The 24,273-nt window shown below is 46.1% G+C and overlaps 1 protein-coding gene across 1 annotated transcript in view; it reads right to left on the bottom strand.

Annotated features, from left to right (window-relative positions):
• rps6ka5 (ribosomal protein S6 kinase, polypeptide 5) overlaps positions 1-24,273 on the bottom strand; it is a 177,949-nt gene continuing 153,676 nt past the window's right edge. Inside the window, exons 14-17 of the mRNA XM_055640220.1 lie at positions 11,412-11,603; positions 8,757-8,916; positions 4,328-4,491; positions 1-3,375 (exon numbers count right to left, since the gene is read on the bottom strand). Of these exons, the coding sequence (XP_055496195.1) occupies positions 3,139-3,375; positions 4,328-4,491; positions 8,757-8,916; positions 11,412-11,603 (753 nt within the window). The 3' untranslated portion in view covers positions 1-3,138. The remainder of the gene's footprint in view (positions 3,376-4,327; positions 4,492-8,756; positions 8,917-11,411; positions 11,604-24,273) is intronic.

Raw genomic sequence — 24,273 nt, forward strand, 5'->3', positions numbered from 1 at the left:
AAACGTCACCTACTCACTCCTTCCTAGACTGGCCACCGTTGTATTAAAATTCACATACACTGAATGTCATGCGTTCCTATGAGCCACTATGACTGATGATAAAGAATACTTTTTTTAGATTCATTAATCAAAACAGCAAATGCTAGAAATTGGGGCGCTGGGAGAATACGCTGCTATAAAGAAAAATAACACTGTTTCACTCGTCACAGACCTGGTTCTGCCTTTTTAACATGCACTGTCGTGCTGCCAGGCCTCCAGTTTCCTGTAGTATGCTGCTTCAATCCCATTTTACATTTGACTGGAGGGTGTGAAAGACATCAGTGGAAAGCAAGGATGGAAAATGAGATTGAAGTAGGAGGCAGCTTTCGGAGGTTGGCAAAGGTGGCAAGGTTTTGTAAGCCTGTTGCCCGCTGTGCAAAGACGCTATGACACACACCCGCTTCTATGGTAGGACAGCAGGAGGAAACACTTCAACTCCCCCTCGCATTCCCAATCTGACTTTTCTGTCCTGGGCCTTCTCCAGTGTCAGAGTGAAGCCCAGCGCAAATTGGAGGAACACCACCTCATTTTGCTTGGGCACCTTACACCCCAGCGGTGTGAACATTGACTTCTCTAACTTCAAGTAGCCCTTGATTTCCCTCTCTCTCCATCCTCTCCCCATTGCCAGTTCTCCCACCAGTCTTACTGTCTCCAACTACATTTTATCTCTGTTTGCTTTGCTGTTACCATCTCCCAAATAACAATGATCTATTCTACATTTTCCTTGATCACTATTCCCTTTGTCCTGTTTTCACACCTTACACTTCCTTATCTATGTACTGCCCACTCCACTGACATCAGTCTGAGGAAGGGTCTCGACCCGAAACATCACCCATTCCTTCTCTCCAGAGATGCTGCCTGTCCCGCTGAGTTACTCCAGCATTTTGTGTCTGTCTATGGTAGGACAGACTGAATTGCCTGCTTTCTATTCACTTGGATTCCAAGGGGTAATCTCTCCTAATGCCTGAGCTGCACTTTAGTAGCAGATGCTCTGAAAAAAACAAGATGCAATTTCATCCAACGGGAACTTCATATTGTAAAGGACCTGTCCCACTTTCACGATTTTTTCGGCGACTTGTCATAGTCGCAGCAGGTTGCCGAAAATGTTCCACATGTTGAAAATCCAGCGGCGACCAGAAAAAGGTACGACTCTTTGGGCGACTACTCACCACCAAACAGGCGTCACCCCGTGACATGTTGACACGTGACGCCTGTTTGGTGGTGAGTAACCTGCTCGGCAACCTGCTGCGACTGTTGACGGGTGCCGGCAAGTCGCCGAAAAAAATCGCGTAAGTGGGACAGGCCCTTAAGGGTCTCCACTTTGAGGAGAACTTTTACCGAGCAATGCAATATTGATTATATCAGTATTGATTATATCAGTCTGAACAGCAAGGTTGGCTCCTCTCAACTGCCTAATTATCGGTCAATAACACAATCGCAAAGTAAACCAAAAAGATGTCAAACTGTTGGCTGCGACAGAGTACCAGTTAAATGGATGGTTGGGACACAACTTTACAAAACTTGTACTAACAGGTTACTTGCACGATTCCCACCCATGCAAGAAATAAACAGAGTACATGCCAAAGAATACATAAAGAACAAAGCTTTTGGCACATTACATGACCAAAAAACAAGCTTCCCCACAAACCCACTCTAAAAAGACAAAACAACACATATATATATATATAAAGGATATCTTAAGACTCAGATTTCCCAAATGGGTCAGACATTTTACGCTTCACTTAAACAGAAATCCAGAAGTGCTCAGAATTAGTGACATACTTTGAAGTGGGAAAAGAAACACAAAAATACTTTGTTTTATTTTTCCCTCCGGGTTATAGGAATATAAATTTCCTCGTGGATCACCAAGAAGCAATCAGCACCGGGCAGATAACGTGCTGCTGAGGATTTTGTCCTTTGTGTCAAAGTATGTCATGCTGCTGGCGGGTGCCTTGGAGATTGGGAACGGCTAATGCAGAGAAGACAACTGTGAGTGACTCCGACATCCCACTGTACGGAGCAGGAACACAAAAGTGTCTGACAAAAAGAACCGAAGCCAAAAAGGTGGATAAGTAAGAACTGCAGATGCTGGAAAAAATCAAAGGTAGACAAAAATGCTGGAGAAACTCAGCGGGTGAGGCAGCATTTATGGTGCGAAGGAAATAGGCGACGTTTTCGGGTCGACTGATGGATAAGCCAAAAGATGGATAAGTGCAGGAACTCTGCGAGATGATAGGCTGGTGCTCATCTGTGGGGTCATAGTTCAGGGGTGGTGAAGGATGGATAAGAGGTCCGGCAATTCATACGAGAAATCTGAGCTATGCGCCCCGTTTCTGTTGCATAAGTTAAGTACACAATAGATCCGTCATCTTATCATCGGGGCAGTCTTTCAGATAAAGGTAAGCCTATGAACACAGTGCTTTCGTCTTACCTTGAATTCTTTTGGGCTTGCGCAACGGAAATATGTTCCTTGATAAAATGCACCTGATAGATATTTGCATTCTTTCACACTTAAAAAAATGCACAAAAATAACTAAAAGCCCTTTAGAGTGCCAGGCTGCAGAGTTTTGTTTTGATGCAGTACATGTATATTTTTTTGACTTGTTTAAAAATCAGTTCCGTTTTCCAATGTACACAATATTACATAGAAGGTGCAGTTCAGGAACGGGCCGTCGGGCCGAGTGGTCCACGTTACTAGTGTGTTCTCCCTCGGCCTCCTCCTCGTGTGCGTGGGCATTCCGTCCTCAATCGCTTCAGCTCGATTTGTTTCGGCAACTCCGCGAGGTAGCGTGTTCACCATTCCTGACACTCTTTGGGTGAAGAAGTTTCTTCTGAAACTCCTCACTGGACTGGATTAAATTTGGATCTTGCACTCGCTCTGAGAGAAAATTGGTCGATCGATTTTGCTGGGGAATGCAGAACTACTTCATACATCTATATATACTGTACCTACACACATGTGCTTTGGAATAAATAAAGTACTTTGGAAGGATGAAGGCTGAAAACAATGATATTTGTGGTCCTCAAAGGGGTGATTTAAAAAAAAAGTAAAGGTGGGTTTATTTTTAAAGTTGGGAATAAGGGCCTGCCTGTTGTAGCTCAGTCGGAGAACTGGAAGATGCTGTCGGGGTTTCTGTTGTCCGCAGGGTTGCTGGGTTGCAGCATCTTGGTGGGGGTGGTCTTGTCGTGGGACTGGGAAGAGGAGGAGTGCGAGCTCTCACTGGAGCTGCTCCGGGTCTCCGTGCTGGTGCTATTCTTCATCTTGCGCCTTTTAGCCAGCGGCGCCTTGTCCACGTTCTGCAGACAAAAGCCCTCCCTCTTGCACTGGTTGAAGGCCTGGGTAGGGGACAGATAGAGAGGGATAGAGAGGGAGAGAGAGGGAGGGAGAGGCGGAGAGAGAGAAGGAGGGAGAGAGGGAGTGAGGGAGGGAGAGAGGGAGAAGGGAGGGAGAGGAGGGAGGGAGGGGAGTGAGGGAGGGAGGGAGGGAGGGAGGGAGGGGAGGGAGGGAGGGAGGAGGGAGGGAGGGAGGGAAACACAATCAGACATTAGGCGTTGATGATACCAATCACAACATACGTACATAGATTCAGGGACAGTTTCTTCCCAGCTGTTATCAGGCAACTGAACAATCTATCACAACTAGAGAGCAGTCCTGAGCTATTATTTACCTTATTGGAGACCCCCTGACTATCTTTGATCGGACTTTACTGTCTTTATCAGGCACTAAATGTCATACACGTTATTCCGTTTACCATGTATCTGTACACTATCGATTGTAAATATGTATTATTTTTCCACTGACTGGTTAGCACGCAACAAAAGCTTATTACTGTACATCAGTACACGTGACAATAAACTAAAACTGAACTCAACTAATACAGCACAGAAACAGGCCTTTAGACCCAACTTGTCCATGTCCAACCTACATTAGTCCCACTTTCCCCTGATTGGCCATGTACCTGCCCATGTGTTTTTGGAGAACATACTCTGTACAAACTCCGTACAGACAGCACCCGTAGTCAGGATGGAACTGACGTTATAAAGTAGTAACTCTACCGCTGTGCCACTGTACCGGAGGTTAGTTCATCATGTGGAACCAAGTTTAACTTGGCATTACGTTCAGTACAGACATTGTGGGCCTGAGGGCCTGTTCCTCAGCCGTACTGTTCAATGTTCAGCTCTATAATATCTTAGGAATCACATTTTGGTAAAATGCGCCAGACAATTACAGCTTGTAGCGGCCGAATAACAACTACAACTGATGGGAAAGTGTAAAGGGCTTCCTCACGTGAAAGGTTGCTTTGACATAGGTGTGGACAGAAAGTCCTGAAGAACCAAGGATGTCTGGGGTCATCAATGGGTTGAGTGACAACTGGCTGCCGTCCTGAAGCCATTCGTTGAAACGTAGGCTCGACATCTTAATCCGTTTGTTCGGGTCGACAGTTAGAAGCCCTGCAAGTAAACCGTGCAGAATGTTACACAAGTCAGCATTATACATTTCTGTCACTTCCACATCCACCCATTCCTTCAGCTGGAATGGCTTTTCGCTAATAATCGTTCCCCTGTTGCAAGATTATAATCAGAGATAATAGGACAAAACGAGATTACTGCAAATCTGAAATGAACACAAAAAGCACTGACAGGTCAATAGACAATAGGTGCAGGAGTAGGCCATTCAGCCCTTCGAGCCAGCACCGCCATTCAAGGTGATCATGGCTGATCATCCACAATCAGGCTGCTCAGATCCCACTCGGTACGTGACGGCAGAGACAGCAGGGGTGAGGTGTTTGAGTTGTTGGCCAGTTTTTTTCCAATGCTCATTATTGAAAACTTTAACAAATACAAATCCTGTTTGGCACAAAACAGCAATTGTTGGAGGTGTATAAAATCATGAGAGTAATAGGTCGGGTAGATGCACAGAGTCTCTTGCCCAGAGTAGGGGAATCGAGGACCAGATGACATAGGTTTAAGGTGAAGGGGAAAATAATTAATAGGAATCTGAGGGGTAACCTATTCCACACAGAGGGTGGTGAATGTATGGAACGAGCTGCCAGAGGAGGTAGTTGAGGCTGGGACTATCCCAACATTTAAGAAACAGTTGGACAGATAATAGATAGGACAGGTTTGGAAGGATATGGGCCAACAGCAGGCAGGTGAGACCAGTGTAGATGCGGCATCTTGGCAGGTGTGGGCAAGTTGGGCCGAAGGGCCTGTTTCTACACTGTATAACTCTATTTTAGTCCTTCAGATAGGGCTCACTGTAAAAATGTAGGCATAATGCCTGAAGTTAAATACTAAACTCAAAGATGCTCAATTAATTCAGTCAGGCTCACAATATTTTTTTTGATATACTCAGCATCTATATATTTCAGGAAAAGAATACTGAGTTTGAAGGAGGGTTCTGGTCCGAAACGTCGCCTATCAGAGGACAATGTCCTCTAGAGATACTGCCTAACCCGCTGAGTTACTCTAGCACTTTGTGTTTTACTCAACGTTACAGTATCTGACGTTCCTCGTGCCTCAATATTTAAATCATGTTCTTTTTCTTCCCGCACTGTCATCCAGAAAAAAAATGTTGCATTTAATGCTGCGAGCACACATATGATCTTCCTGAAGATCATGACATAGAAACATAGAAAAATAGGTGCAGGAGTAGGCCATTCGGCCCTTTGAACCAGCACCGCCATTCCATATGATCATAGACAACAGACAATAGGTGCAGGAGTAGGCCATTCGGCCCTTCGAGTCAGCACTGCCATTCACTGTGATCATGGCTGATCATTCCCAATCAGTACCCCGTTCCTGCCTTCTCCCCATATCCCCTGACTCCGCTATCTTTAAGAACTCTATCTAACTCACTCTCTTGAAAGCACCCAGAGAATTGGTCTCCACTGCTTTGTGAGGCAGAAGAATTCCACAGATTCACAACTCTCTGACTGATCATCTAAAATCAGTACCCTGTTCCTGCTTTTTCCTCATATCTCTTGATTCCTTTAGCCCTAAGAGCTAAATCTAACTCTCTCTTGAAATGTTTACAGTTCTGTGGTGAGGAATGGCCTCTGTTGACTTCATCCAGCATGTGGCAGTCAGAGTTCAGTCAGCAGTGAATGATGATGTGAAGGTAGACAAAAATGCTGGGGAAACTCAGCAGGTGAGGCAGTATCTATGTAGCGAAGATCCATAGATGCCGCCTCACCCACTGAGTTTCTCCAGCATTTTTGTCTACCTTCGATTTTTCCAGCATCTGCAGTTCTTTCTTAAACACGATGATGTGGGGGAAACAGTTTAGTTCAATTTAGTTTATTATCACGTGTGCAGTGAAAATCTTTTGTTGCGCGCTAACCAGTCAACGGAAAGGCAACACATGATTACAATTGAGCCATTTACAGTGGACAGATGCATGATAAGGGAATAACGTTTAGTGCAAGGTAAAGCCAGCAAAGTCTGGTCAAGGATAGTCCGAGGGTCATCATTGAGGTAGATGGTAGTTCAGCACTGCTCTCTGGTTGTGGTCGGATGATTCAGTACTAATACTGTAGTGCACTAGGGAAATCGTATTAATACAACTAATGTGGTTCCCAAAAAGCCCAGTCATCCCATAAACCAGAGCGGAGGAAGGAGATGGACACAAAATGCTGGAGTAACTTAGCGGGTCAGGTAGTATCTCTGGAGAAAAGGAAAGGGTGACTTTCGGGTTGAGGCCCTTCTTCAGACTGAGAATCCTGAGAGGAGGAGAACTTCTTCAAAGTCGGCATACCTTGAGGATATTGCACAGTGGAGCAAACACTGTGTAGGAAGGAACTGCAGTTGCTGGTTTGCACTGAAGATAGACACAAAATGCTGGAGTAACTCAGCGGGACAGGCAGCATCCTTGGAGAAAGGGAATAGGTGACGTTTTGGGTCGGGACCCTTATTCAGACTGAGAATCCAGTCTGGAGTGGAGGAAGGAGGCTGCTTGAACCTCTCTACTTACTTCTTTGCGGATGTGATCAGCCAAGTTGGCAATGTATGCGGAGTGACAGTAATTGGAAGGCGACAAATATGGGCCAGCTACTCTGCTCTCTCACTCGCTCGTGTTTATGTTCTCTGAACATTTTAGCAAATGAATCATCGGGTTTACCATTTCAGAAGCTGCTCAATTCAACATCAGCGGTTTTTATGTTCCAGTGCAAGATTAGAATCTAACACAAAAGCAACAATCTTGGCCTTGAAACGTTAACTCTTTATATAAAATTATGAGAGGCAAACGTAGACAGGGTAGACTGTCAGAACCTTTTTCCCCAGGGTGGAAATGTCAGATAGCTTTAAGCCCCTGTCCCACGATGCGAGTTCACCCAAGAGCTCTCCCGAGTTTAAAAAAAAATCTCGTGGTACTTCATCACGAGTAATTTTTTTACTCTTGGAAATTTTTCACACTGTTGAAAAAAGTTCACGAGTTTCCGCGTTTCGCGAGTACTTACCGCTAGCATTACGAGCCGCTACGAGACATCCACGAGCTCCGACGTACCCGCTACTTACTTACCACGAGTTAGATTTTTTTTTTTTTTTAAATTCGAGAGAGCTCTTGGGTGAATCGTGGGACAGGGGCTTTAAGGTCAGAGTGGGAAAGTTTAAGGAGGCAAGCAGTGTTTACACAGAGGGCGACTGGTGTATGGAATGGGGAGGTATTAGAAGTAGTTGCGATAGATATGTTCAAGCAGCATAATGGGCCTCATGGTGGCGCAGCAGTAGAGTTGCTGCCTTACAGCGCCAGAGACCCGTGTTCAAACCTGACTACTGGTGTGGTCTGTACGGAGTTTGTACTTTATCCCTGGTCCTAAGGTTTCCTCCCACATTCCAAAGACATAGGTTAATCGGCTTCGGTAAAAATTGTAAATTGTCCCTAGTGTGTAGGATAGCTGATCGCTGGTCGGCATGAACTCGGTGGGCCGAAGGGCCTGTTTACACACTGTATCTCTGAAGTCTAACAGGTAGGGAATAGAGAGAGAGAGATGGGACCATGTGCTGGCAGACGGGGTTAGTTGGATTAACATGGTCAGAGTAGATACAGTGGATCAAAGGGCCTGTTCCTGTGCTGCTGGGGCATGTTCTATCTTTCTCTCTCCACAAATGTTGCCTGGCTTGCTGAGTCTCTGACCCATTCCTTCTCTCCAGAGATGCTACCTGCCCTGCTGAGTAACTGCATTTTGTGTTTATCTTCGGATTTAAACCAGCTTCTGAATAAATGAATACGTTTATTGGCCCAGTATGTACACATACAAGGAATTTGCCTTGGTGCTCCGCTCACAAGTAACAAAACGACACACAGTAAACTATTAAGAATAAAACATAAAACATTAAGAATAAAACATTGGTAGACATAAATGCAGGAGATACTCAGCGGGTGAGGCAGCATCTATGGAGCGAAGGAAATAGGCAGCATTTCGGGCCGAAACCCTTCTTCAGACTGTTCTTCTGAAGACTATTTCCTTCGCTCCCTAGATGCTGCCTCACCCGCTGAGTTTCTCCAGCATTTTTCCAACCTTCGATTTTCCAGCATTTGCAGTTCCTTCTTAAACAGTGTACAGTTCTATCCTACACGTATCCCCTGTGTTCTCTGTTTTGAGAAATGTTTGAGGGGAAGAATCCATCTCGGACAGAAGGCGGGAAGGGGGAGTTACAAGCAGCCGTTGAGACGCTGTCAGGAAGGGGTAGAATTGGCCAGCGGCCGATCTCACCTTGTATCAGCTCCTTGCCCTCTTGTGAGACGCTCCTCCAGGCTTCCCCCTCGAATGAGAAGTCTCCTTGTTTGATCTTTCGCATGATCTCTTCCGCACTTGTGGAAGTCAAGGTCTGTTCTTCACATTGGAATGGAACCCTGCCGGATAGCATGGTGTACTGATGGAGGGAGCAACAGGCAGAAGTGGAAACACGTCAGGTTTAGAGCTTAAAAGGAAGGAGGATTTCATTTGCTGTGTACTTACGGTCATTTGCAAACAGATTCTCATCCTTTTTCTAAATAAGGGGCACATTAAATGCTTTGACATTAAACAACTGGTGGTACAGTGGCACAGCAATGGTGTCACAGCACTAAAGACCTAGATTTGATCCTGACCGCAGGTGCTGGCGGTGTGAATAGACAAGACAATAGGTGCAGCAGTACGCCATTTGGCCCTTCGAGCCAGCACCACAATTCAATGTGATCATGGCTGATCATCCCCAATCAGTACCCCGTTCCTGCCTTCTCCCCATATCCCCTGACTCTGCTATTTTTAAGAGCCCTATCTAGCTCTCTCTTGAAAGCATCCAGAGAACCGGCCTCCACCGCCCTCTGAGGCAGAGATCTACCTTTGCGTAGAGGCTGAAGTTTGCACGTTCTCCGTAACTGAACTTGTTTTCTCCGGGTGCTCCGGATCCCCCCCCCATATGTCCGAAAGATAGGTTGGTTTGCAGGTTAATTGGCCCCCTGTATAATTGCCCCTAACGTGTAGTGTGCAAAAGAGAAAGTAGGTAACATGCAAGAGTGCATGGTTGGTGTGGACTCGGTGGGCCAAAGGGCCATGCTGTGTCTCGAAACTAAACTTGTTGGTCCAAAATTAAAGGTAGATAAAAATGGTGGAGAAACTCAGCGGGTGAGGCAGCATCTATGGAGCGAAGGAATAGGTGACATTTTGGGTCGAGACCCTTCTTCAGACTGATGTGGGTGTGGGGGGGGAGGGAAGAAGAAAGGAAGAGGCGGAGACAGTGGGCTGTGGTAGAGCTGGGAAGGGGAGGGGAAGGAGGGAGAAAGCAAGGACTACCTGAAATTGGAGAAGTCATTGCCTTGGTGTGTGAGAGGAAACCAGGACCCCTGAAGGAAAAACATGCAAACTCCAGGTAGACAGCACCAGAATTCTGGATGGAACCAATGTAGCTGGAACAATGAGGCTGCATCGCCTTCCATGGTGGAGTCAGATACGATAGTGTTTAACGGCGTTTACGAGGCTTTTAGATAGGTACATGGATGTGCAGGGTATGTGCAGGGAGAGGAGATTAGTTTAACCTGGCATCTTGTCCAGCATGGACATTATGGGCCGAAGCATCTGTTCCTCTACTCATGTACTGTTCTATGCTCCATGTATAATGAGCATCTGTAGTCCCAGGGAGGTATCATGTTCATAAGGGATAGGAGCATAATTAGGCCATTTGGTATGTTGTAGATCCATTAACCATGTATTCCTGAGGACAGGAAGTGCTAAGATGCTTTTCAGAAGTCATAGGAGCAGAATTAGGCCATCGAGTTTCCTGCAACATTCAATCATGGCTGATCTACCTTTCCCTATCTTAACCTCATTCTCCTACCTCCCCCCCCATAACCCCGGACACATGCACTAATCAACTCCAGACCTGCCACCACCTTATCAAGATGTCAGAGTGAGGCCCAACCACAAATTGGAGGAACACCACCTCATATTTCACGGGCAGCTTACAACCCAGCGGTATGAACATTGACTGCTCGAACTTCAAGTTACCCTTGCCTTCCCTCTCTCTCCTTCCCTCCCCCTTTCCCAGTTCTCCGACTGATATGACTGTCCTCGTTAACATTTTCTCTGTTTGCTTTATTGTCACCTTCTCCTAGCTAACAATGATCTATTCTTCATTTTCCTTGATCTCCACCCCCTTTGTCTCGTTTTCACACCTTACAGTTCCCTATTTCTGTCTCTCTCTCTCTCTCTCTCTCTCCCTGACTCACTGTAGAAGGGCCTCCCCCCCCGAAAAAAATGGGAAATAGGTGCAAGAGTAGCCATTCGGCCCTTCGAGCCAGCACCGCCATCCAGTATGATCATTTGCTGATCATCCAAAATCAGTACCCCGTTCCTGCTTTTTTGCCCATATCCTTGTGAACCTTCTGAATGTTGTAGTCGGCAGGGCAGTACTCTGCATATCGCCAACTTGGACAATTTTACATTTTTATCAAGCCAATTTAACCTACAAACCTGTACGTCTTTGCCGTGTGGGAGGAAACCGAAGATCTCGGAGAAAACCCACGCAGATCACGGGGGGATCATACAAACTCCATACAGACAGCACCCGTAGTCGGGATTGAATCCGGATCTCTGGCGCTGCATTTTGCTGTAAGGCAGCAACTCTACCGCTGCGCCCTCGTTTCCGTTAGCCCAAAGAGCTCTCTTGAAAACGTCCAGTGAATTGGCCCCCACTGCCTTCTGTGGCGGAGAATTCCACAGGTTCTCTGGGTGAAAATGTTTTTCCTCATCTCAGTCCTAAAAAGGCCTACCCCTTATTCTTAAACTGTGACCTCCTGGTTCTGGACTCCCCCAGAAACGTCGCCCATTCCTCCTATCCAGAAATGCTGCACTATCCCCGCTGAGTTACTCCAGCATCTGGTGTCTTACCAAGATGACGCCCAAGCTCCACAGATCGCACGATTCGTCGTAGCCGTCATCCTTCAGGAGTTCGGGCGCCGCGTAATGGAGCGTGAAGCACGGCGTCTTCAGCGGCTGGTTGTCGGGGGGCTTCAGTCGTGCAAAACCAAAATCTATGACTTTTATTTCCGTGCTGTTGGTTTCGTCAGCGTACAGCAAGTTCTACGGGAGAAGGAGGGGTGAGGAAATTACAATAGGACTACACATACCCAACAGTGACATAATGTTCAGCTACAATTCCCATCTCTGTCACACACTACTCACTGCGGCATATGGCATTCTTTCAGAAGATGATATTATAAACTGTGAAGGAGGATCATTTTTGTCTTTCTAAAAATCAACCATCCACTAAAAACATAAATTGCATCAGCAATTTCTGATTCAAATCTATGAAATCGCTGATGCAACTGATATTTTTAGTGCATGGTTGGTTTTTTAGAAAGACAAAAATGATCTGGTTATTTTAGAGAACTCAGTCCATAAATGGTAAGTAGATGAATTTGAAGTGATGTGATTCACCATTCATTCACACTCACAGCACTAATGTGACTATTTTAATTTACAGGCACAAATGCTAAACACCACTGATTATTACCAAGCATTCAGCATTGCCCCAGTTTTAGCTCAAGCAACATATTTACAGCAGGTTAAATGTGTAGGAAGGAACCGCAGATGCTGGTTTAAACCAAAGATTTAGAAACAAAAGACTGGAGTAACTCAGCGGGTCAGACAGCATCTCTGAAGAAAAGGAATGGATGACGTTTTGGGCCGAGACCCTTCTTCAGATGCACACATAAATCTGACAGGGAAGGTCACTCATGAGTTCTGCTCATTCACTTACACTGCATGCCAATTGGGTTTTTGGTGGAATACCTGCTCACCACCACTGAGGAAGGCCATGGAGGCTTTGTGCTTTAACATAGAACAGTAGAGCACAGGAACTAGCCCTTCAGCCCACAATATCTGTGCCGAACGTGATGCTAATTTAAACTAATCTCCCTGGCCAGCATAAGAACCATATCCCTATCAAAGTGCCTATCAAAATGCCTCTTAACGCTACTAGCATATCTGCTTCCACCACCAACCCCGGCAGCGTGTTCCAGGCACCCACCACCCACTGTGTTAAGAAAAAACCTTGCTCTGCACATCTCCTTTGAAATTTCCCCCTCTGACCATACAGCTAGTCCCTTTAGTATTTGACATTTCCACCCTCGTAAAAAAAATTCTATCTACTCTATCCATGCCACTCATAATATTCTAGACTTCCGTCAGATCTCTCATCAGCCTCCGACGCCCCAGAGAAAACAATCGGAGTTTGTCCAACCTCTCATTGATATGAGAGATTAGTTTGGGATGACAGGTTAGCTGTGCGGATAGACTGGACTTGACATGTTTATTTTCTTTCCAGCGGAGGAAGCTCAGGGGGATTTGTTACATAAAGCAATGAAGTAGGTATGGAGGAACTTAGTAGCAGTACAGTGCCACAGCTGGTAGAGAATGGGGTTAGGACAGAGAGATAGATCAGCCATGATTGAATGGCGGAATACACTTGAATGGCCCTAATACTACTCCTATCACTATGACCTCATGAGATCCAATGGCCTGAGTTCCATCTGACCTTCAGTGCTGGGGAGTTTGCATGCTGTCCATGTGTTTAATTTTAGATCATTTAACTTTAGTTTAGTTTAGAGATACAGCATGGAAACAGGCCCAAGGCCTACCAAGTCTGAGCCGACCAGCAATCCCCGAACACTAACACATTAGGGACAATTTACAATTTTTTTTTTTAACCTAAACTAATTAACTTACAAACCTGTCCATTCTTTGGAAAGTGGGAGAAAACTGGAGCACCTGGAAAAAACCCATGCATTCACGGGGAGAATGTATGAACTCAGTACAAACAGTACCCGCAGTCAGGATCGAACCCCGGTCTCTGGCGCTGTACGTTAGCAACTCTATGGCTGCACCATCGTGCCACCTGTGATGGTGTATGGCTTTGTTATGGGTGTACAGCTCCCATGTCCAGAAGACCCATGGGGTTGGTAGGTTAATTGGCCACCAGTGGGTAGGTGAGCGGTAGAAGCTGGAGGGTGGAGGAATTGGTGTAAACGTGGAGAGAATAAAATGGGATTGGTGTAGGGTTAGTGTCAATGGATAATTGAGGGTCGGCGTGGGCTCAGCGAGCAGAAGGACCCGTTCCTATTCTGTATGACCTTAGCTTCCAGTGGATGAAGACGAATATTCAGAAGATGCAGATTTATGATGTATGGCAACAAAACAAATCACTGGGGGTCATCAGGAAAAAGATTGGTTTCTGCAATATTGTCAGGGTTTGGAATTAATGCCCGACAGGACCGTGGAATTAAATTCTGTCGTATATTTCCAAAGGGAACTGAACAGAAATGGAGAACAAATAACTACAGTATTATTGGCACGCGACGGGAAATGGGTGCCCAGTCTGAAGAAGGGTAACAATCCAAAACATCATCTGTCCATTCCCCCCACAGATGCTGCCTGACATGCTGAGATCCTCCAACACTTCTGCGTTTTGCTCAAAATTCCAGCATCTGCAGTTCCCTGTATCTTCAGCCTAATTATAGAAAATAGACAATAGGTGCAGGAGTAGGCCATTCGGCCCTACGAGCCAGCACCGCCATTCAATGTGACCATGGTTGATCATCCACAATTAGTACCCCGTTCCTGCCTTCTCTCCATATCCCTTAACTCCATAATCACTAAGAGCTCTATCTAACTCTCTCTTGAAAGCATCCAGAGAACCAGCCTCCATTCGACGGGCCGAATGGTCTACTCCTGCACCTATTGTCTATTGTAGAGCATATCAAATTGTCTCTCGTGCTGTGAGAATATATCCTTATATACTTAAAGCACTGTTATTGGATGTGTGTGTGTGTGTGTGTGTGTGTGTGTGTGTGTGTGTGTGTGTGTGTGTGTGTGTGTGTATTTATTTGTTTGTGTGTGATCACATCTAATTGAAGAGACGACGCACTAACTGGAACATTTTTACATATTCTGGTAGAGATTTACCCCCTGGAGTCAAAAGCCGGCTTACCTGAAAAATTTGAGCGTTATTTCCTGAATTATTTATGAAAATGTTCAAAAATTTAAAAGAACTTAGGAAATAAACGAGCTGATGACGTCACAATGGATCTGCTTGCTGCTGTCTTGCTCGCGTTTTCCACGCGCTGCGCACTGTTTTAATGCGTCCATTGGTCGCAGCCCGCGCCGCTCGCCGAGTTCAAGTCTGGCCCTCCCTCTCTCTCTCCCCGTCTCTCTCTCCTGCCTGCCGTTCGCAAGCCCGGCCGTGCTGCCCGCAGGGCTCCCTGCCCCCTCTCTCTCCTGCACCGCCGCTTGCAAGCCTGCTCCTCCCCCCCTTCATCACCCCCCCCCCCTCCTTCTCCCCCTCCATCTCCCCCTCCTTCTCCCCCTGTCCCCCCATGTCCCCCCTCCTTCTACACCTCTCACCTCTCAACCCCCCTCCCCCCTCTAACCCTCCCCCCGCCTCTGCCTGTCTCTGCCCCTCGCTCTCTACCCTTCCTCCCTCTCTAGACGTGCCTGTGAGTTGGGGGCTATGTGTCAGTGGATAGGGCGGGGATGGGGTAAAAGGAGCCAACGAGTGATATTAATATAATATCGGGGGGGGGGGGGGTTAGTGTGTGTGACGCCGCAGGCCGCTCCCCCCGCAATCGCATGTTGAAGGGCGGGACCCAACGGGTCACACTTGGTCTAGTAATTTACAAAAGTGTAGTATATGCATTGATACAATGGCACAGTGGAATCCAGTGGTGAAATAGCAAGTGGTAAAACTAATGCTTCCTTATTTTTAAAAATAAGAAATAGAAGAAGTTTGTCATGAGTCTCCTTCTGCCAGCTACGCTGTATCATGGTGATCTGACCCTGGTCTCCACTTTCCTCCCTCTTCCCCAGATTACAAGATCATTTACTCATTTTGTCTGCTTATGCAACACCAGCTATAAAATACAGAGCATGCCATTATTGAGACAACAAAACCTTTCAAAGTAACAACTCTTCAGTGTCTTCAAGCCCCCAATCTTCGTAGATGGGATAGTTAATTTCTGCCAGAAGGCAAATTTTGATTGCTTTCTCTTCCAATGCTCAATTAGTTTTTACTGATTGATTGATTGTATTATTGTTTACTGTATATTTTTCATTGTGTTGTTGTGTTTATGGGCTTGTAAAGCTGCAGCATGAAAGAGTCTCATCGTTCCATTCCTGGTGCATATGATAATTAAACACTTTTGACTCCGCTGTATCCCAACTGCCAGAATTCTGCACACAAACCTATCTTGTTCAATTTGGGAACATGGAACACAGAAAAGTACAACAGAGCAACAGGCTCTTTGGCCTCTAATGCCGAACATGATGCCGAGTTAAACAAATGTCATCTGCCTGCACGTAAACTATATCCCTCCATATCCATGCACCAATCTGAAAGCCTCTTAAACAACGCTAAATTATCTGTCACGAGCACCACCCCTGGTAGTGGAAACTAATGTCATAAGTGATAGGAGGAGAATTAGGCCATTTGGCCCATCAGGTCCAGTCCGCCATTCAATCCTGGCTGATCTATCTCTCCCTCCGAACCCCATTCCCCTGCCTTCTCCCCATAACCCCTGAAACTGACTGCTTCAATTTACTGCGCAGAGTCAGCAAATCTGAAATATATCGATACAAATTAGTGATGTAAACTAGAATCAATAGCAGTCCCAATTGGCCCCCGAGGCACCTGGGTCGGCAATGTGCAAACATCACAGTAGCAGAATGCGGCCATTCGGCCCATCGAGTCTACCCCAGTCATTAAGTCATGGCTGATCTATCTCTCCCTCTCCACTCCATTCTCCTGCCCTCTCCCCAGAACCCCTGACACCCGTACCAAATCAAGAATCTGTCAATCTTCACCTGTAAAAATACCCAATGAATCTACCCACCTGCGGTTCCACAATCTCAGCAAGACAAGGTTAATTCCTGGGATGGCGGGACTATCAACTTGGACAGGTTGGGGGAGTGGGCAGATGAAGTTTAATGCATGGCAGATGAAGTTTAACGCGGATAAATGTGAGGTTATCCACTTTGGTAGCAAAAACAGGAAGGAAGATTACTATCTAACGGGCATCAAGTTGGGAAAAGAGGAAGTACAAGGGGATCTGGGGGTCCTTGTACATCAGTCTATGAAAGTAAGCATGCAGGTACAGCAAGCTGTGAAGAAAGCGAATGGCATGTTGGCCTTTTTAACAAGAGGAATCGAATATAGGAGCAAAGAGGTCCTTCTGCAGTTGTACAGGGCCCTAGTGAGACCACACCTGGAGTATTGTGTGCAGTTTGGTCCCCTAATTTGAGGAAGGACATTCTTGCTATTGAGGGAGTGCAGCGTAGGTTCACGAGGTTAATTCCCGGGATGGCAGGACTGTCATATGCTGAGAGAATGGAGCAGCTGGGCTTGTACACTCTGGAGTTTAGAAGGATGAGAGGGTATCTCATTGAAACATATAAGATTGTTAAGGGCTTGGACACATATAAGATTGTTAAGGGCTTGGACACGCTAGAGGCAGGAAACATGTTCCCAATGTTGGGGGAGTCCAGAACCAGGGGCCACAGTTTAAGAATAAGGAGTAAGCCATTTAGAACGGAGACAAGGAAACACTTTTTCTGACAGAGAGTGGTGAGTCTGTGGAATTCTCTGCCTCAGAGGGAAATGGAGGCAGGTTCTCTGGATGCTTTCAAGAGAGAGCTAGATAGGGCTCTTAAAAATAGCAGAGTCAGGGGATATGGGGAGAAGGCAGGAACGGGGTACTGATTGGGGATGACCAGCCATGATGACATTGAATGGCGGTGCTGGCTCGAAGGGCCGAATGGCCTACTCCTGCACCTATTGTCTATTGTCTAAACTAGAATCAAAACATGATGTAAACTGGAATCAATATCAGTCCCAATTGGCCCCCGAGGCACCTGGGTCGGCAATGTGCAAACAACATAGGAGCAGAATGCGACCATTCGGCCCATCGAGTCTACCCCAGTCATTGTCATGGCTGATCTATCTCTGCCTCTCAACTCCATTCTCCTGGCCTCTCCCCAGAACCCCTTGACACCCGTACCAAATCAAGAATCTGTCAATCTTCACCTGTAAATTACCCAATGAATCTACCCACCTGCGGTTCCACACAATCTCAGCAAGACTCATTCCATGACGTTCAGTGTTCTCACTAATTTTCATCATCTCCACTGACCTTAAACTGGTGCAGCTTTGAGATGAATGAATAGCCTTTTATGTGCGCGACTACAAAGACTGCTGTTGTGTCAAACAGGAATGCCACATCAAAGTAAAACGTTGAGTGAGGTTTGCCGGCCTTTTGGAGCCCGCCTCAACTGCACAGATGTGTGAATTGCTAGACAACAATAACAACACGCTGCCAGAAATGAAACCCAGAAGCTGCAGCACAAAGATCAATACTCCAACTGCATCCACCCCACCCTCTTCCCTCTCATCTCTTCCTCCCCACAACCTAAACACAAAAACAATCATAGGTAGACAAAAAATGCTGGAGAAACTCAGCGGGTGAGGCAGCATCTATGGAGCGAAGGAATAGACGACGTTTCTGGTCGAGACCCTTTTTGATGCAATGATAAAGAAAGCACATCAGCGCCTCTACTTCGTGAGAAGATTACAGAGATTCGGTATGTCAAAGAGGATTCTCTTCAACCTCTACAGGTGCACAGTAGAGAGCATACGGACTGATTGCATCGTGGTCCAGTTCGGCACTTAGAACGTCCAGGAGCGGCAAAAACTGCAAAAAGTTGTGAACACTGCCCAGTCCATCACTGGCTTTGACCTCCCCACCGTCGAAGGGGTCTATCGTAGTCGCTGCCTCAAAAAGGCAGTCAAAATCATCAAAGACCCACACCATCCTGTCCACACACTCATCTCACCACTACCATCGGGAAGAAGGTACAGGAGCCTGAAAACTGTAATGTCCAGGTTCAGGAACAGCTTCTTCCCTACAGCCATCAGGCTATTAAACACTACAACCTCATAACCTATGAACTACAATAGACTATTATTATTATTATTATTGCACTGTTATTGTTTGTTCTTTTTTTCCCCGAGTTTTTGTTATTATTTATTATGATTACATATTCTGTTGTGCTGCAACAAGTACGAATTTCATTGTTCTCTCTGGGACATGTGACAATGAAATACTCTTGACTCTTGTACATAAGTTCCAGGAGCAGAATTAGGCCATTCAGCCCATCGAGTTTACTCCACCATTCAACCATGGCTTATCTATCTTTCCCTCTCAACTTCATTCTCCTGCCTTCTCCCCATAATCCTTGACACCCCCGTACTAATCAAGAATCTCTCAATCTCCACCATAAAAATACCCAATGACTTGGCCTCCGCAGCGGTCTTTGGCAATGAATTCCACAGATTCACCACCCTCTGGCTAAAGAAATTCCTTCTCACATCCTTTCTGAAGATATGTAATCCATCAGCATCTAATTAATTCTCATAAGAAAGCAATCACTGAATCTGCTGCCAGGAATGAGAGAGAGGTGATCGGATTGAAACATGAACAATCTTTGAAGAGCATGACAGGAAATGTTTAGTTCACTTGTTGTCACGTGTGCAGAGGTACAGTGACAAGCTCGTTCTGCACGCTCTCCAGTCAAATGGTACAAAACATGAGCATAATAGACCCTCTTGCGGAACAGCCTGCAGTGTCCACCTCTTCCCGGCACCATCTTGCAACTTCCTTGCCTCTGAAATGTTTCTGCGAGTTTTATGATTACGAAATTAGGGAGCGGGCGGTTATATAACAAACTCTTGCAGAGGGTGGTGAAGCCCTGGCTCTGGCACCAGAAGGCTCTGGCTTCCTATAGGAAGGAAGTGACAGCACTAGAGAGGGTGGGGAGGACAGTTAAGGGCCTGTCCCACTTGGGCGACCCTAATTGGCAAGTTTAGAAGAGTTTAAAAAAATGACATGTGAAGACCTCCTTCGACTATGTTGAAGACTAGCTTCGACTAGCTGCGGGAAAATTGGACACCGAATAGTGGAGTGAAGATAACCTCCTTCGACTATGATGAAGATTATCTACGACTACCTTAGACTACCCTTGATTACCTAGGACCTACTACTACTTACGACTAAACCTACGAGTAAAGAAAGTATCGATTTTTTCCATGGCGACCTTATTTTACTCGCGGGCATTTTTTAACATATTGAAAAAACCGCCGCGACCTAGCTGAGGCCTCGAGTACGCGGAGACCACTCTCGAGCATGAAGGAGAGTTACGAAGACCTCCTACGACTTCGTGTCGACCATGCTGCGAGTATGAGTCGAGGGCAAACTCGCGGATCAGGTCGCCCAAGTGGGACAGGCTCTTAAGAAATAAGGTTGGAGAGTTATTGTTGCAAGAAGTTTTGCTAGTTGAAGAGTGCCCACCTTGGAGCTGTGTTCTATGGCATCAGCACAGAGAGGGGAGATTTAATTTAGGTTTGTAAAGAAAGGCCTAGATGTTAAGTTTATCTTTGTCCTTTTTGTTGTATTTTCTACCTCAGGAGGATTGAAGGATTATGCCCACTTCATCCACTATGTTCACCCTATCTTCCATGAGCAATCTAGGACACATCCAAACTGGACCCAGTGTTTCATAAAACACAAAGCACATTTGTAGAGCTGTTTCCTGGCAGCGCCAGAGAGATCCGGCTTCGATCCTGACTACGGGCACTGTCTGTACGGAGTTTGCACGTTCTCCTTGTGACCTGCGTGGGTTTTCTCCGGGTGCTCCAGCTTCTTCCCACACTCCAAACATGTACACATTTGTAGGTTAATTGGCTTTGATAATTTGGTAAAAATTGTAAATTGCCCCGAGTGTGTACGATAGTGCTAGTGTATGGGGGTTATTGGTTGGTTGGAGCAGACTCGGACGGCCATAATAGATGGATGCAGGAAGTTTGATTGGGAGATTGTTGGACAAGGTTAGAGATGAAAAGGAGGCAAGGATGACAAAAGGAGGGGAAAAGATGCGTGGGGCAAGTTTTTTTCACACAGATGGGTGCATGAACAAGGCTGCCTGGGATGATGTTGGAGGCAGATACGATAGTCGTGATTAAGAAGCATAAAGATAGGCACATGGATATGTAGGGAATGGATGGATGTGGATCAGATGCAGGCAAGTGAGATGAGTTTAACTTGCCATTATATTCGGCAGGGCCATTGCGTGCTGGCGGCTTTGTTTCTGTGCTGTACTGTTCTATGTTCTCTGTTCTCTGTGTGTCTGGTGTGGAGAGGCTGCCTGTGAGGACCATTGTTGTACTGCAACTGCAGTTGCATTTGTTACCATAGAGAAACCTCCCGGCTGGGAAGTGCAGACAAACACAGATGGAGAGATGGCGTTGTCCTTCACATGCAGCGGGAGGTGATGAGTGACATCTGGCTGGACCATGAACAAAACAGAGCAAGTCCTTCCAACCGAAGGCTGACACTAAATGCTGGAGTAACCCAGCGGGACAGGCAGCAGCTCTGGATAGAAGATACCCATTCCTTCTCTCCAGAGATGCTGCCGGCCCTGCTGAGTTACTCCAGCATTTTGTGCGTATCTTCGGTGTAAACCAGCATCTGCAGTTCTTTCCAACACAAGTGCTTCCAATGCCAGCTGTGAATAAAACACGAATTGTCCTGAGTGCATTACACCTTGTGGTAAGAGAAACAGTTCATTTCAGTTCTGGATGACCTATTTTCCAGTCAACAACTTTAATCAGCTAGGCTACCAAAAACTTTACACAAAAGAAAAATCTTTTAATAACTTAATTCACAACAGATCTCTTTGGATTTCCTTCCTACAAGAGAATCTAACCTATCGTATTTAATAGCTCTGTCGCTATCTAGGCTTTGAAATTCTTGCTCTCCTTTCAAATCATCCTTTGCTAATCATATCTATTTTTATAGACAGAATAGCTTAATTTAAACCTATTTTCTACACATTTCATTAATTGATGCAGGATTTAATTTAGTGAGTTGAATGCACAGCCAATCTGATGTCTCTTGCAACATACGGCTTTTGCATTGTTTTTAATTCCAGTGCCGTATAAAGTGCAGGAAGAAACTGTAGATGTTGGTTTACACCAAAGATAGACACAAAATGCTGGAGTAACTCAGCGGGACGGGCAGCATGATGAATGGGTGATGTTTCATGTCAAGGCTCTTCTTCAGACTGAGAGTCAAGGGAGAGGGGAAACTAGAGATATGGAAGGGTACAAAGAGCACATAAGCAAAGCAGACGATGGTCACGGAAATGTACAATGGTTCATTGTTGGATGAGGGGAAGGTGACAATGTGGCATACAAACCAAAATTAATCAGGAGGACAAACTAGTCGGAGAACAGGGATGGGGGAGGGATGGAGAGAGAGGGAAAGCAAGGGTTATTTGAAGTTAGATAAGTCAATATTCATGCCACTCATGTGTTGTAAGGTGCCCAAGTGAAATATGAGGTGTTGTTCCTCCAATATGATTAAAGTGTTCCATTGAGGCAGTAATTAAGGGATAGAAAGTATGTTTCTCAATTTAATGCCATCATCTCATTGATTCTATGACTGGAATACATGTTTATCTTTCACTGCATTTAATCTCACTTTTACCTCACAAAGTCTATGAAACGAACTACCAGAGGAAGTGGTTTGAGGTAGGTGCAATTCTAAGCTGGGCAGCTGCATAGGTAGGAGAGATTTTAGAGGAATTTGGATCAAACACAAACAAATGGAGAAAACACATGGAGTAAACCAGCAGCGTATCTGTTATTTTTACTTTTTTGTTTTTTTTAGTGTGTCCAAATGTATGTTTTAGTGTCTCTTGGTGTGTCTTGTGTGGGGGGGTGGTGAGGGGGTAAGGGGGGGGGGGGGAACCGCATTCGGTCGCCTTCTCCATGGAGAGGCGACTTTTTACCATGTCGCCTACCTCGCGGCCTAATACCATGGATTGGAGTGGCCTTTCCCGGAGTTGGGCCCGGGGTTTCAGCAGCGGGCGCAGCGTGGACTTTTAATCACGGAGCAGGCGAGCCCTTGCCGGGGTGTCTAGATGGGAGTGCTGCGCTCGCTGGCCCGTGGATTGTTACATCCTGAAGCCGCGGTCTGCGGAGCTTCTAACCGCGGGCGCGGTGTCTGGAGCCTGAGATCCCTCTTCAGGGATTCCTGGAGAAGAGCTCGGACCGCCGGCCCGCGGCCTATACCATCCTGTAGCCACGGTCTGCGGAGTTACTAGCCGCGGGCACGGCATGGATTTACCGTTCGGAACAGGATACCTCGCCAGGGACAGCCAGAAAAGAGCTCAGACCGCCGGCCTGCTGCCTACAACACCTTGATGCCACGGTCTCTGGTAGGAAAGCGCTGATTCGGGACTTCCAAGTCGCGGAGTATGTTCGACCGTGCCGACGAGAAGGCCTGTACATCGGGCCGTCCGTAGCGGCGACTGCGGAGGTTTATGGCCAATGGAGGAGGACTGACTGAACTTTGTTGCCTTCCACCACAGTGAAGAATGCTGTGGTGGATGCTTGTGTTAAACCTTATTGTGTATTGTGTGTTCTTTTTTAATTGTACCGCTGCTGGCAAATTCATTTCACTGCACTTATATGTGTATGTGGCAAATAAAACTGACTATTGAATATTGAGAAACAGTAGAACAAAGAACTGCAGATGCTGGTTAAGGCACAAAAGGACACAAAGTGCTGAAGTAGCAGCAGGTCAGAGAACATGGAGAGCTGATGTTTCAGGTCGAGTATTAGTTTTGGGTCTGAAGAAGGGTCTCCACACGAAACATCACCAATTCATGTTCTCCAGGGATGTTGCCTGTCCCGCTGAGTTACTCCAGCACTTTGTCTACAAACAAATGGGACTAGCTTAGACGTTTTGGAATGCATGGACATGTTTGGCCTTAGGGCCAAGGCTTGTGTCCAGTACCTGTGTACACATAGAAAGCCAACTCTCGTGATTCAAAGTCATCCAAATGTAACACACACAGCGAGCTGCAGTTTTTGCATAAAGTATAATAGAAGAATGGCCACTAAGTGTTGGAGTAACTCAGTGCATCAGGCCACATCTTTGGGGAACATGGATAAGCGACATTTTGGGTCAGGATCCTTTTTCGGGCTCAGAGTGTTTTTGTAAACAAGCATCTGCAGATCCTTGTTTGTACATAATGATAGAATGCCGTAGGTTGGGGAGCAAATTTTAGCTATTGAGTGATGCCTTGTGACTGGCCTTATCTGAAGCTGTAGTAGCAATTGTGCATAAATAATGTCAGTCCCCATTCGTGTCATTCTCATTTTGACAGGACATTGTGACCTATTTAAATCGTGCCAGAGATATTTTAAAATGAAGACCATAAATCTGCACAATGTACTGCGAACAAGCCTTCCCAAGCAACCTGTACTTGAAAGATAACTAAAGAGTCACAGAGTGATACAGTGTGGAAACAGGCTCTTCCGCCCAACTCGCCCACACCGGCCAACACTGACCCAGCTACACCTATCAATAGTCAGATTTATTCGTCACATGCACAATAAAGTGCAGTGAAATGAACTTGCCAGCAGCGGTATAATAAAAAAGAACATACAATACACATTTAACACAAACATCCACCACAGCATTCATCACTGTGGTGGAAGGCACAAAATTTAGTCAGTTCTCCTCTATTTTCCCCTGTGGTCGGACCACAACCCTCCGCAGTCGCCGCAGCGGACGGCCAGATGTGCAGACAAGGTAAGTCCAGAATCGGTGCTTCCCTACCGGAGAGCACGGCTTCA

Source organism: Leucoraja erinacea, chromosome 9, assembly GCF_028641065.1.
Source record: "Leucoraja erinacea ecotype New England chromosome 9, Leri_hhj_1, whole genome shotgun sequence".
Lineage (NCBI taxonomy): Eukaryota > Metazoa > Chordata > Chondrichthyes > Rajiformes > Rajidae > Leucoraja > Leucoraja erinaceus.